The 14,593-nt window shown below is 51.3% G+C and overlaps 1 protein-coding gene across 7 annotated transcripts in view; it reads left to right on the top strand.

The window, feature by feature from the left end:
* Positions 1-3,163, top strand: part of ACTR3B (actin related protein 3B) — a 29,052-nt gene extending 25,889 nt beyond the window's left edge. For 5 of the 7 annotated variants that reach the window (XM_066385757.1, XM_066385750.1, XM_066385754.1 and 2 more), the window contains 3 exons: positions 319-444; positions 1,793-1,876; positions 2,675-3,163. In XM_066385757.1, coding sequence (XP_066241854.1) covers positions 319-444; positions 1,793-1,876; positions 2,675-2,770 — 306 coding nt within the window. In that variant the 3' untranslated portion in view covers positions 2,771-3,163. The remainder of the gene's footprint in view (positions 1-318; positions 445-1,792; positions 1,877-2,674) is intronic. The other 2 variants (XM_066385751.1, XM_066385753.1) reach the window with 2 other exon arrangements.
* The last annotated feature ends 11,430 nt before the right edge of the window (positions 3,164-14,593 follow it).

The following is a 14,593-nucleotide window of genomic DNA, read 5'->3' on the forward strand; positions in this document are numbered from 1 at the left end:
TGGCCCCAGACTTGGCTACGGGCCTGTCTGTTCACCAGTCTGCTTCACCTTCTGCTGCAGTGTCCGAGAGGCCCGGGCTCCTGAGCTCTATGTTGGTCCCCACATGGGTACAGCGAGCACCGGGGGCAGGAGGGCTGTGTCCCCTCGGTTGTAACTGAGGAAAGGAACCGAAAACCGAGGGGAAGCATGTGTGACCCAGGAGAAGGCAGTGCACCCTTCTTCGATGGCAAGGACCCTGCTGTGGTCACTGAAACATGTCACTCACCAGCAGGCAGCTGTGCGGTAGGTCACTGAGGAAACCTCTGCTTTGTCTTCTAGAACGTTGTTCTGTCAGGCGGCTCGACCATGTTCAGGGACTTTGGACGTAGGCTGCAGAGAGACTTAAAGAGAGTGGTGGACGCCAGGCTGAGGCTCAGTGAGGAGCTCAGTGGGGGCAGAATAAAGGTAGGTGGGGCTGGCCCAGTGGGTGCAGGGCAGGGAGGGGGAGGATGGGGTGGGGCCAGGGTCTGTGTTTGTGCCGGCTGGGCTCACTCCTTAGCACCTAGCTGAAGGGGCTCAACTTGTCTGGGCAGCATGAGGTTAAGAAGCTGTCCAAGTCACTTTCTTTTGTTTTTCTATTTTTCTGAATTGAGAAGTGGGGAGGCAGGCAGACAGACTTCTGCATGCACCTGACCAGGATCCACCTGGCATGCCCACCAGGGGGGCGATGCTCTGCTCACCAGGGGGCGTTGCTCTGTTGCGGCGGAAGCCATTCTAGCGCCTGAGACGGAGGCCATGGAGCCATCCTCAGCGCCCGGGCCAACTTTGTTCCAATGGAGCCTCGGCTGCGGGAGGGGAGGAGAGAGAGAGGAAGGAGAGGTGGAAGGGTGGAGAAGCAGATGGGTGCTTCTCCTGTGTGCTCTGGCCAGGAATCAAACCCAGGACTTCCACATGCCGGGCCAGCGCTCTGCCACTGAGCCAACCAGCCAGGGCCCCAAGTCACTTTATTCGCCACACCATTAAGTCACAGAAAGGGGTTTGCTCTCTGAACTTGTTCCCAGGTGTAGTTCTCACTGAAAACCCTACTGAGGCAGCAGCAGCACCCGTTTTGTGCCCTCCGTGGCCCACGTGTGCCAAAGAGCTCAGACATGCATGCAGTGACCAGGTCTCGTGGAGATGGGCTCCTGACTCTGAGGATCCCTACTGTCTTCCTGGACTGTGCCCATTAAACCGAACTACTTGACAGGAGCAGGGAGCAGTGACCTCCCTCCCAGGCAGTGGGCCTTCACCAGCTGTGCTCACTCAGCTGTGTCAGGTTAACGGGAGCTTATGATGTCCTCACCTGCTGGGATCACACGGTGGCCGATGGCCACTCTCAGTGTTTCCCGCACACTTGGTGTTACTGAGATTACTGCTGGAATGCTAGAACACCGAGTCTGTGCAGTAAGAAGAGTGATCTGGGTCAGTTACTTAGGGTTCCCCTTTTCTAAATACCTTTCATGATGTGAGAGAGAAGCCCTTCCCGACTTGCCTGTTGTGTTCTCTGTGCTGCCCCAGCTGGCCAGGGCTGGGGGAGGGGGAGCCTGACACTGAGGTGGGCGCTGGGGCTGAGGGTCCTGGGGCTGGGCTTTGGCGGCCCGATTGTCTGAGAACCTTCCTTCCTGGGACAGCGTGTGGCTGATGCTACCACAGAGGGCCGTGGATGTGAAGGGCCTGTGTTGTCAGGGTGGGAGGCAGTCACGTCTGTGGGTGGTGGAAGAGTTACTGGCAGGACATCTTCGGCACTGGAGTGACTGTGCCCCTTGCCTTGCAGCCCAGGCCGGTGGAGGTGCAGGTGATCACGCACCACATGCAGCGCTACGCTGTGTGGTTCGGAGGCTCCATGCTCGCCTCCACCGTAAGTCCCCCCCAGGCAGCCCTGTGCTGGGGCAGATACGGTCCCATGAAGGTTAGATAGTGTGCATGGCTCTGAATAGTCACATTTAATTCTGAGATAGAAAACATGGTCGTTTGAGTTCTCAAGTCTCCTTGCTAATTAGGGGTGACTGTAAATAAGTGAAACACAAATGTAAATGAAAACGTCTGCATTGATCATTAATTCCCATGACTTTTCAAGTAATTATTACTTTTTCTTCTCAAATGTGTGACTAGATAATGAATTGCTAATTCATAGGGGGAGCACACAGCTGGTCCTAAGTAGAGGCTGGATAGTTTTTTGGTTTTTTTTATTCAGTGAGAGGAAGGGAGGCAGAGAGACTCCTGCATGCACTCTGACTGGGATTCACCCGGCAAGCCTACTAGGAGGTGATGCTCTGCCCATCTGGGGCATTGCTTCGTTGCTCAGCAACAGAGCTCTCTTAGCACCTGAGGTAGTGGCCATGGAGCCATCCTCAGTGCCCGGGGCCAACTTGCTCTAATTGAGCCATGGCTGGGGGGGAGGGGAGAGAAGTGAGAGTTGGAGGGGTAGAGAAGCAAATGGGCACTTCTGTTTTTTCTGGCCAGGAATCGAACCTGGGACATCCACATGCTGGGCTGATGCTCTACCACTGAGCCAGCCGACCAGGGCCTGAATAGATTTTTAACAAATGTAGGAAAGCACCATGTAGCTGTTCAGACCTGGTGCACATCTGGGGAAGGAGGCCAGGTGAGCGGCGGTGCTGTGTACTGAGTGGCTTCCCGTGTGCTGTCCCCTCAGCCCGAGTTCTTCCAGGTCTGCCACAGCAAGAAGGACTACGAGGAGTGCGGCCCCAGCATCTGCCGTCACAACCCCGTCTTCGGAGTCATGTCTTAGTGTTGGCCTTGCCGTTGCCACCCAGGAGTGTCCTGTGGCTGAGCTTGTGTCCTTTAGAACCTGGAGACACATCGGCCCTGTCATGTGGCATTCAGTGTCCGTGTGGAGGAGTGGGCTCGTGTCACCCAGTGCATGTGGCACCCAGCGTCAGGTTGGTGCGAGCCCCCGTGTGCTGCTGTCAGCACTGTCCTGCCCTCGTCCCCTCCTCCCACCTGAGCTTCTGGCCGCCAGTGTGACTCTGGAGGAGTTTTGCTGTGACTCTGAATATTGTCAGGAGAAGCAGCCTCGAACGTGGCGTGGCGTGGCATGGTGCACAATAGTCGTCCTCGCCCCCAGAAAGAAAGTGGGGCTGCAAACCCTGTTCCTCCCAGCCTATTTTTGTAAATAAAATGTTACCAATGTTGAAATACAAACTGATGTTTATATTTTCTGTCCTTCTGTGTTTTGTGGTGTTTGGTGCAACTGGTTGGCTGATGAGCCCGAGCAGGTACAAGGGTCCCTGGAGCGCATGATAAATGCCCAGCCGCAGGCACAGCCACGCTGGGCAGCCGTGTTCTGCCATGTACGTGCTAGGAAGCAGCTGCTCTTTGTTGGGGTGACCTGAGGTTTACACACTGTGGAGTGTTGTGTGAGAGTTCTCCCTCCCCAGGGATGTGCCTTCCCTGTCCTTGTGTGGCCGTCGGGAGCTGCGCTGTGGAGGCCGGTTGGCCGTGGGTGAGTGTGGAATGAGGCGGTCAGACTCGTGGTCAGGACTCCGCATTGTGCTGTGGTGCTCTCGTGTGTTTCCTGTGAGCCCATGTCCCTTTGGAAGAACACTGAGACCCGCTTCCCACCAGTGGACAGTCTGAGACTAACACCCAGGTTGTGGAAGGAAAAGTCCTACAACGATGTGGACTGCCTGCTCCACAGTGGCCACTCTATCATTGAAAGTGGAGTGGTGACCGCGTCACAATGGTTTAGGGTGGCGTTGGGTTGCTCTCCGTGGTTTCCAGCCTCCCTGACTGGGAATTCGGAATTCAGGACTTGAAGCTTTTCCGTAAAATACTCGGCTGTTCACTCAGGAAGTAGCTCACTGGCAGGGAAGGGAATTTGCTAAATTATGAGATTGAACTTTATTCCATACGATGTTTACATTCCTTTTTAAACTGGTATGTATAGTATCCATTCCACAATGTGAAGGATGTTTTATTCTCTCAAAATGTGCTTGTGTCGCCCTGGCCAGTTGGCTCAGCGGTAGAGCGTCGGCCTAGCGTGCGGAGGACCCGGGTTCGATTCCCGGCCAGGGCACATAGGAGAAGCGCCCATTTGCTTCTCCACCCCTCCGCCGCGCCTTCCTCTCTGTCTCTCTCTTCCCCTCCCGCAGCCAAGGCTCCATTGGAGCAAAGATGGCCCGGGCGCTGGGGATGGCTCTGTGGCCTCTGCCCCAGGCGCTAGAGTGGCTCTGGTCGCAACATGGCAACGCCCAGGAGGGTCGCAACATGGCGACGCCCAGGATGGGCAGAGCATCGCCCCCTGGTGGGCAGAGCGTACCCCCCATGGTGGGCGTGCCGGGTGGATCCCGGTCGGGCGCATGCGGGAGTCTGTCTGACTGTCTCTCCCTGTTTCCAGCTTCAGAAAAATGCAAAAAGAAAAAAAAAAAAAATGTGCTTGTGTCAAGAAGCGTTTGGTTTTCTATTGAGGTTTAGAAGCAAGTACGGGACTCCCACCGTCAGTTCTCCGCTCGGCACAGGGAGATCCGGGTCCCCGCGCTGTCCCTACCACGTTCCGATTGTCAGTGACCCTGGACCCTCGCCTGCCCCGGAGAGTCTCGGATCACCCAGTCCCTCTGCTCTCAGGGGTTTGCTGCTTCCGCTTCCCAGGGTCGCTGGGCTGTGCCGGTCTTCCGTGGTCTTCAGCCATTTGATCCTGACCGGCTCCCGGTGGGTCTGTGCTGCATGCACTCCACACATGCAGCCTGTGACAGTGATGTCCTCTGAGGCTGCAGCCTGCTTCCTATCCTGTTCCGAGACCGGCTGCCTACCCAGAGGCCCCAGCCCAGTCTTACCACCTGGTTTTGTGTCTTCTCTCCATTGGGCCCTTTGCCTCAACCCGCTCTGTACTTCTCGTCATTTTTGCCTCTGCTCTGCATGAGCATGTTCAGGAATGTTGTTGGTTGGGGTCTCTGCAAACCCCCAGAATAATGTGCTTGTGCAGGTCACTACTGGTCACTTCGGTGACTCTGGTCATGGCCCTCAGAGGCATCACACTCGCTTCCCGTTTTGGGCAGCTCCTCAAATGGTCCCGGGACAGGGACCCTGTTTCACTAGCAGTGGTCCTGTTAGAACTGGTAGAACCTGTCCTTAGACCACAGAGCTTCTGCAGCTCCCACTGTCCTAGTTTGGATATGATGTTGGAGATTATACTTCATGTTCGTCAGCCTACAGCTCTGGATCAGGGCATTCGCTTTTAAGCATAACATGTATGTTTATGGAAGATATGGTTAGAATGTGACCAGTTCAGGACAGGGCCCTCAGCCCTGGCTGGGCCTGTGCCAGACCAGCAGGTGAATCAGCCCTTGTGGGTGGTGCCAGTCTCCAGGGCAGGGGGTGCTCACCCGCTGTGGGCAGTAGGGGGGGCTTCAGGTTCAGAAAAGGTCTAAATTTGAACTCCAGCGGCCCCTTACCCTCCCTCCCCGCCTCTGTGAGACCTGGCTCGGTCCTGCGGCTGTGAGGAGACGGGGCTCACTGCAACAAGGACCAGGGGCGCTGTCCTGTTCACCCACTACTGTCAGGAGGACGAATGCTCGTTGTGCTTGTTATTTTAAGAAAACCTGCACAGACCTTTTCTCCAGATTGAAACAGATCATGGTATAATGATGTCGAGGTAACAGCAGTCTCTTATGGTGACATGCCTCAGCAAACAGTTTTCTGTAACGATGTCCCAAACAATGCGCCCTTTAACAAACACTGAGATTAGAAGCCGACAGTTTTTAGAACTCTTGCACCTTGGCGGTGTAGGAAGTGGCCTTGCCCTGTTTCACAGGTGTAGATACGAACGCAGCTTCATGACGGTAAGAACGTTATGAGGACACTGTCCCTTAAAACCTGGTGACAGGCACGCGAATGTTTACCAGGGCTGTCTTCGGGATGACAGGTGGCTGCGAGGTAGGGGCGGCTCCTGACAACGCGCCTGTGGGAACCTTTCTCGATTTTATGTGGGGCGCTCCCTCAGCTGTTTCTGGGGGCTCCAGCTCCCACTTTATTTTGAGAAAGAGAGTGACCAGACCGGAAATCGAACCTGCAACCTTTGCGCTCTGGAACACTGCTCCATCCGACTGAGCTATCTGGCCAGGGCAGCTCCTGCTTTTATTGAATGCCCTCTACCATGATGACCCTCTGCAGTGTGAGCCCAGGGGCAGAAGTTGCCCCACAGGAATTTTGCAGAAAGAAGGGTATGTCTCAGGAGTTCTAGTGAGTTTCCTGTGTGACTGAACCCATACGAATAATGAGCTCTCATGTGACGGAAGCACCAATCGTTCTGTGATTAATTCTTTATGACCCCTCCCTTCCATCTCGTTTGTAAAAATGATGATTGTGCCGAACAGGCTGTTGAAGTCGATCAAGTTCACGGCTCGTTCGCTACCGCCAGCCAGCCTGCCCGCGAAGAATATTTATCTGTTAAATAATTTTTGACCTAATTGGAGAATATTTCATGATGTTTCTTTTCAAAGTAACTGTCAGGATTGTTAAAGAGAAATAGATTGGCAAAAACAATTGTGTGGGACTTTGACAATTACATCCATTTCACTGGGTCAGATGGAAATACATTTTTTTTTAAAGAAACTTGCTTGATTTTGGTGTCATGGAAGAATTTTTTTAGTGTTAAAATACTAATTCTTTTTTTAAAAAAGATTTTTTTAAAAAAATTATTTATTAATTTTACAGAGGGGGAGAGAGGGAGAGAAAGAGAGAGAGAGAGAGAGATGGGGAAGAACAGGAAGCATCAACTCCCATATGTACCTTGACCACACAGTGCAGGGTTTCGAACCGGTGACCTCAGTGTTCCATGTCGACGCTTTATCCACTGACCACCACAGGTCAGGCTAAAAAAGATTTTATTTATTTTTTATTTTATTTTATTTTATTTTTTGTATTTTTTTCTGAGGTTGGAAACGGGGAGGCAGTCAGACAGACTCCTGCATGCACCTGACCGGGATCCACCCAGCATACCCACCAGGGGGCGATGCTCTGTCCATCTGGGGCGTTGCTCTGCCGCAATCAGAGCCATTCTAGCGCCTGAGGCAGAGGCCACAGAGCCATCCTCAGCGCCCGGGCCAACTTTGCTCCAATGGAGCCTTGGCTGCGGGAGGGGAAGAGAGACAGAAAGGAAGGAGAGGGGGAGGGGTGGAGAAGCAGATGGGCGCTTCTCCTGTGTGCCCTGGCCGGGGATCGAACCCGGGACTCCCGCACGCCACGCTGACGCTCTACCACTGAGCCAACCGGCCAGGGCCAAGATTGATGAGAGAGAGAGAGAAAGGGGGGAGGAGCAGGAAGAATCAACTTCCATATGTGCCCTGAGCAGGCAAGCCCAGGGTTTCAAACTGGCGACCTCAGAGTTCCAGGTCAATGCTTTATCCACTGCGCCACTACAAGTCAGGCAAAATACTAGTTCTTTCTATCCTGTGATATGTCTCCAACTAAGTAGATGTTTGTTTCTCGCAGGTTGACCTCTCAGGTTTTACAACTGCGTTTCGCGAATGGTGCTGTGGATTCATTCCTGTGTGTGTATGTGTGTGTGTGTCCAGTCACATCTTATGTTTTAATGGTATTTGTTAAAAAGAGTTTAAAAAATTTTCAATTAGTAAAAGAGGACTGATAATTTAATTGACACTAGGGCTTTAAATTATGTAAAACATTAATAATGACCAAGCTAAGGACTGATGAGGAAAATAAAGGATATGGTGTTGGCTGTCTTTTCGATAGGAAGGGGTCAGGTCAGCTGTCTGGCTCCATGAGTGCTCACTGCAGAGAAATGCCACGCCGTTCTCTGCTGGGCACATTCCGGCTGCCGTTGCCTTCCCACTGCTCTCATCCGTGGGCGGCAGCCGTGGCCTGATGGTAGTGATCTTCCATGAGGTTCACTTTGTGTCATTGGCTCATAGCGGCACAGCAGGGTTTGGGGCACGAGGACACCCTGCGCTCAGACTCTGGCATCACGGTTGCTGTGCTCTTGTTCCGTGTTGCTCTCAGACCCGTCCCGTGTGCTCTCCTCGCCAGCTGGTGAGGCGGGCCCACACACCCGTGGAGGCGGTGGTTATGGGCTCCTCTGGTCCCGACAGCTGAGAATGAGGCTGGTGGGCAGATGAGCTCCAGGGAATGACCGCAGAGGTTGAGATGCAAAGGGACCTGGACATCGGGGGTCAGTGGCTCTCCTGACACCAGCACCCGTGAGGGGGCAGCCAGCACAGCCTGGCACTCAGGGCAAATAGGGCACGCTCAGCATCCCACCAGTTTTCAGTTCCACTGTGCGTTTGGTGCCCGGGTTACATCAACTAGGTAGTCCCAGTGATGATGGTGAAGGAAGAATTGAGTTTTTAACCAGAAAGGAGAGAGGGCCGGGGGTGAGGGGGGCGGGGATTGAGATCAGTGATGTGTGTGTGTATGTGTGCACGTGCGTATGTGTTCACACATGCTGGCTTGCTGGAGGACGATTGAAATCACAAATGATGCCGTGGATAAAAAAGGAGCTTTTAGATGAACTGCAGCCCCAGATAGGAGGTTAAATTTTTTTTGTGTGTGTGACAGAGACAAAGAGAGGGACAGACAGGGACGGGCAGACAGGAATGGAGAGATGAGAAGCATCAATTTTTCATTGTGGCACCTTAGTTCATTGACTGCTTTCTCATATGTGCCTTAACCAGGATGCTACAGCAGACCGAGTGACCCCCTTGCTCAAGCCAGCGTCCTTGGGTTCAATCTGGTGAGCCTTGCTCAAGCCAGATGAGCCCAAGCTCAAGTTGGCGACCTCAGGGTTTCGAACCGGGTCCTCTGCGTCCAATACTCTTATCCACTGCGCCACCTCCTGGTCAGGATGGAAGTTAAGTTTTTTAAATGCTAACAAGAAAAATGAAGCAGGCCCTGGCCGGTTGGCTCAGTGGTAGAGCGTCGGCCTGGCGTGCAGGAATCCTGGGTTCGATTCCCAGCCAGGGCACACAGGAGAAGTGCCCATCTGCTTCTCCACCCCTCCCCCTCTCCTTCCTCTCTGTCTCTCTCTTCCCCTCTTGCAGCCAAGGCTCCATTGGAGCAAGGTTGTCCTGGGCGCTGAAGATGGCTCTGTGGCCTCTGCCTCAGGTGCTAGAATGGCTCTGGTTGCAGCAGAGCGATGCCCCAGATGGGCAGAGCATTGCCCCCAGGTGGGCATGCCAGGTGGATCCAGGTCGGGTGCATGCATGAGTCTGACTGCCTCCCCTTTTCCAACTTCAGAAAAATACAAAAAAAAGAAAAAAAATGAAGCAAACACATCCCCACGAATAGGAAGGGATGAAGACCTCGCAAGAGGAGCTGGTCACCAAAGGGGACACTAGCATAGCGGGCTCTGACATCCGCGTCCACAGGCGTGGAAAGAATCGGCTTGCTGGCTTTCTGAACCCAAGTGGACATCTTCGAAACAGCTTAGGGGATGGCAGCAGGGAGCCTGTGTCTGTCCCACCTCTGCCTGCCCCATCCCACACTATTCCTATTCTGGGAGTGAAACCAAACACGTGTTCAGAACGCCTCCCTGATGCACCGTGTCCCTTACTGCCTGCATAGCACGCTCACTAGTGAGCACAGTATAAGGTCCGGAGCATGTCCACCGCACAGTCTCTCAAGCCCACTCACACCGTCCATCCGTCCTCCTCTGATGTGGTTAAGATAGTTATTTCCAGCTCTGAGAGAAACTGGAGTCTGGAATTTAACTCCTGGGGCCTCATTTGTGCATCGTGTGAACTCCAGTGTATTTCTTTGCCTCTGACCCTGGTCCCAAAATGGAGGATGTAAAGCGAGCTGTGGGGGGGGGGTGCGCCTCTTCTGGGTGCTCAGTCCTCCCTTGTCTTCCCTCCCTGGGCTCTGACCCCTCAGGCTTCCAGAGAGGGGAGCCCTGGGTGTCCAGGTGCGACCATGCACCCCACCCTGGGCCGCAGGCTTGCAGGCAGGCTGCTATTCCAAGAGGTGGACGCCAGAGGGCGTGCCAACACCGCTGATGGACTCGGTTCTGGGCCTGGCCAGTGTCCTGGCTGCAGCTGGTGACTGCAGAGTGAGTGTGGCTGGGACTCATTATCGCCCCTCAAGGTCAGTTCTGAGCTGAAAATCGGCAGAGATGGAGGACCAACTCCCTACATAAACCCTTGTCTGGGGATTTTAGCAGCTTGTCATGGCACAAGGTAACGAGCCAAATGACATCATGTGACAGCAGACTTTTGCCATTTGACCTTCAGAGCGAAGGTGCCTATGAAACCCTCTCAAATCCTTGGAACAAGAACCCAGAGGCAAATGCCACACTTGGGTCCACCCAGCAGCCTCAGCTGGGAAACTTCTCCCCAAATCCACCTGCTGGGAGGGCAGGAGCTGGCAGGCCTGGACTCTGAGCACAGCAGAGGCTGCAGCTTAAAAGGGGAGCGGGGCGGGGGGGGGGGGGCTGCACCCTGTGGACACGACCCTGGATGAGGAGGGAGGGCCGGCCAGCCAGCAGGACGATCGTGTGTGCACGGTGACTGCAGGACAAGGGGCAGTGTGAGCAGCACTCGCGGTAGAGAAAGGTATCAGCTGAGTGACCAGACAGAAACCTGCCAGACCAGCTCAGAGACAGGACACCGGGCAGCTGCCCCCTCGAATGGTGCCTCCAGAGGCTCCCATTGGAGTCCTCTGACAGGGTTCTGAGAACGCATAGCTTACTGATGCAAGGGGTCCCCGCCGCCCATTTCTTCCCCGTCTCGCTGTGAAGGGACCCTGATGAGGATGTGGTGTGTGAATGGGTTATTGAACGGTGATGTGTGTGTGGCTTTGGCATATGGCCTGTTAACCAGTCCTTCTGCACATGCAAAGATTACTTGCTCAGTCAAATTAGGTTACCTGTGTCTCCTGCAAGCTTACGCTGTTCCTTAGCAAACTCATTTCTTTTATGCTTCTTTATCCTTACGCCTACTTCTCAGAAAACTCGGAGCTAAGTTGGGTATTCAATTCTGAAACTAATTTTAGTATTTTAGCAGCCCAGGCTGAGGCCAGTGGACACAGAGTCCAAGAGAGGGGGGTCTGAGGCATTATGGCCCTATTCCCCAGCTCTGGCTCTAGGAAAGGGAGCCTAGGCTGGAGGTCAGACACTTAGCCTTTGCTTGTTTCTTTTTTTCTTCTTCTTATTTTTATTAATTTTAATGCAGTGACATTGATAAATCAGGGTACATATGTTCCGAGAAAACATCTCCAGATTATTGTGACATTTGATTATGCTGTATACCCTTCACCCAAAGTCAAATTGTCTTCCGTCACCTTCTATCTGGTTTGCTTTGTGCCCCTCTCTTCCCCCCACCCCTCCTCTCTCCTTCCTCGCCCCGTCCCCACTCCCCCACCCCACCCCCTGTTACTATCACACTCTTGTCCATGTCTCTGAGTCTCATTTTTATGTCCCATCTATGTATTATGGGTTCATATAGTTCTTAGTTTTTTCTGATTTACTTATTTCACTCCCTATAAATGTTGTCAAGGTTCATCCATGTTGTTGTAAATGACCCGATGTCATCATTTCTTATGGCTGAGTAGTATTCCATAGTATATATTTACCAAAGCTTTTTAATCCTCTTGTCCTCTGACGGACACTTGGGCTGTTTCCAGATCTTTGCTATTGTGAACAATGGTGCTATAAACATGGGGTTGCATTTCTCCTTTTGGAGTAAGTCTATGGTGTTCTTGGGGTATATTCCTAAAAGTGGTATAGCTGGGTCAAAAGGCAGTTCGATTTTCAATTTTTTGAGGAATCTCCATACTGTTTTCCATAGAGGCTGCACCAGTCTGCATTCCCACCAGCAGTGCAGGAGGGTTCCCTTTTCTCCACATCCTCGCCAGCACTTATTCTGTGTTGTTTTGTTGATGAGCACCATTCTGACTGGTGTGAGGTGATATCTCATTGTGGTTTTAATTTGCATTTCTCTAATGATTAGTGATGTTGAGCATTTTTTCATATGCCTATTGGCCATCTGTATGTCCTCTTTAGAGAAGTGTCTATTCATTTCTTTTGCCCATTTCTTGATTGGATTTTTTGTCTTTCTGGTGTTGAGATTTACAAGTTCTTTATAAATTTTGGTTATTAACCCCTTACCAGACATATTGTCAAATATGTTCTCCCATTGCGTAGTTTGTCCTTTTATTCTGTTCTTATTGTCTTTGGCTGTGCAAAAGCTTTTTAGTTTGATATAGTCCCATTTGTTTATCCTGTCTTTTTTTTTTTTTTTTTACAGAGGCAGAGATAGACAGGGACAGACAGACAGGAATGGAGAGAGATGAGAAGCATCAATCATCAGTTTCTCGTTGTGCGTTGCGACTTCTTAGTTGTTCATTGATTGCTTTCTCACATGTGCCTTGACCGTGGGCCTTCAGCAGACCGAGTAACCCCCTGCTGGAGCCAGCGACCTTGGGTCCAAGCTGGTGAGCTCTTTGCTCAAGCCAGATGAGCCTGCACTCAAGCTGGTGAGCTCGGGGTCTTGAACCTGGGTCCTTCTGCATCCCAGTCCGACGCTCTATCCACTGCTCCACCACCTGGTCAGGCTGTTTATCCTGTCTTTTATTTCACTTGCCTGTGGAGATAAATCAGCAAATATATCGCTGCGAGAGATGTCGGAGAGCTTACTGCCTATGTTTTCTTCTAAGATGCTTATGGTTTTATGGCTTACATTTAAGTCTTTTATCCATTTTGAGTTTATTTTTGTAAATGGTGTAAGTTGGTGGTCTAGTTTCATTTTTTTGCAGGTAGCTGTCCAATTTTCCCAACACCATTTGTTGAAGAGTCTGTCTTTACTCATTGTATTTCCTTACCTCCTTTGTCAAATATCAGTTGTCAACACCATTTGTTGAAGAGTCTGTCTTTACTCATTGTATTTTCTTACCTCCTTTGTCAAATATCAGTTGTCCATAGAACTTTGGGTTTATTTCTGGGTTCTCCGTTCTGTTCCATTGATCTGTGTGCCTGTTCTTATGCCAGTACCAGGCTGTTTTGAGTACAATGGCCTTGTAGTATAACTTGATATCCAGAAGTGTGATACCTCCCCCTTTATTCTTTTATTTTTATTTTATTTTATTTTTTTCTTTTCTGAAGCTGGAAATGGGGAGAGACAGTCAGACAGACACCCGCATGCGCCCGACCAGGATCCACCCAGCACACCCAACAGGGGCGACGCTCTGCCCACCAGGGGGTGATGCTCTGCCCCTCCGGGGCGTCGCTCTGCCGCGACCAGAGCCACTCTAGCGCCTGGGGCAGAGGCCAAGGAGCCATCCCCAGCACCCGGGCCATCTTTGCTCCAATGGAGCCTTGGCTGCGGGAGGGGAAGAGAGAGACAGAGAGGAAGTGGGGGGTGGAGAAGCAGATGGGCGCTTCTCCTGTGTGCCTTGGCCGGGAATCGAACCTGGGTCCCCCGCACGCCAGGCCGACGCTCTACCACTGAGCCAACCGGCTAGGGCCTCCCCCTTTATTTTTTAAGATTGCTGAGGCTATTCATGTTCTCTTTTGGTTCCATATAAATTTTTGGAATATGTGATCTATGTCTTTAAAGTATGTCATTGGTATTTTAATTGGTATTGCATTGAATTTATAAATTGCTTTGGGTAATATAGACATTTTAATGATGTTTATTCTTTCTAACTATGAGCATGGTATATGCTTCCACTTGTTTGTATCTTCCTTGATTTCTTTTTTTTTCTTTTTTTTTTTTTTGTATTTTTCTGAAGTTGGAAAAGGGGAGGCAGTCAGACAGACTCCCGCATGCGCCCGACCGGGATCTACCTGTCACGCCCACTAGGGGGCGATGCTCTGCCCATCTGGGGTGTCGCTCTGCTGCAATCAGAGCCATTCTAACGCCCGAGGCAGAGGCCACAGAGCCATCCTCAGCGCCCGGGCCAACTTTGCTCCAATGGAGCTTTGGCTGCGGGAGGGGAAGAGAAAGACAGAGAGGAAGGAGAGGGGGAAGGGTGGAGAAGCAGATGGGTGCCTCTCCCATGTGCCCTGGACGGGAATCGAACCCCGGACTCCTGCACGCCAGGCCGACACTCTACCACTGAGCCAACCGACCAGGGCTTCCTTGATTTCTTTTATCAATGTTTTATAATTTTCCGAGTACAAGTCTTTAGTTTCCTTGGTTAAATGTACTCCTAAGTACTTTATTTTTTGGGTTGTAATAGTGAAGGGGATTGTTTCCTTAATTTCTCTTTCTGACTGTTCATTGCTTGTGTATAAAAATGCCTCTGATTTCTGAGTATTAATTTTATATTCTGCCACTTTGCTGAATTCCTTTATCAAGTCCAGTAGTTTTTTTGACTGAGACTTTAGGGTTTTCTATATACAATATCATATCATCTGCAAATAATGATAGTTTTACTTCTTTTTTTCTAACTTGAATGCCTTTTTTATCTTCTTCTTGTCTGATTGCTGTGGCTAGGACTTCCAGGACTATGTTGAATAAGAGTGGTGAAAGGGGGCACCCCTGCCTTGTCCTGATCTTTTTATTTATTTATTTATTTATTATTTTTTAATTTATGTTTTTCTATGTGTTTATTTTTATTTAGAGACAGAGAGAGAGTCAGAGAGAGGGATAGATAGGGACAG

Source organism: Saccopteryx leptura, chromosome 5, assembly GCF_036850995.1.
Source record: "Saccopteryx leptura isolate mSacLep1 chromosome 5, mSacLep1_pri_phased_curated, whole genome shotgun sequence".
Taxonomy (NCBI): Eukaryota; Metazoa; Chordata; class Mammalia; order Chiroptera; family Emballonuridae; genus Saccopteryx; species Saccopteryx leptura.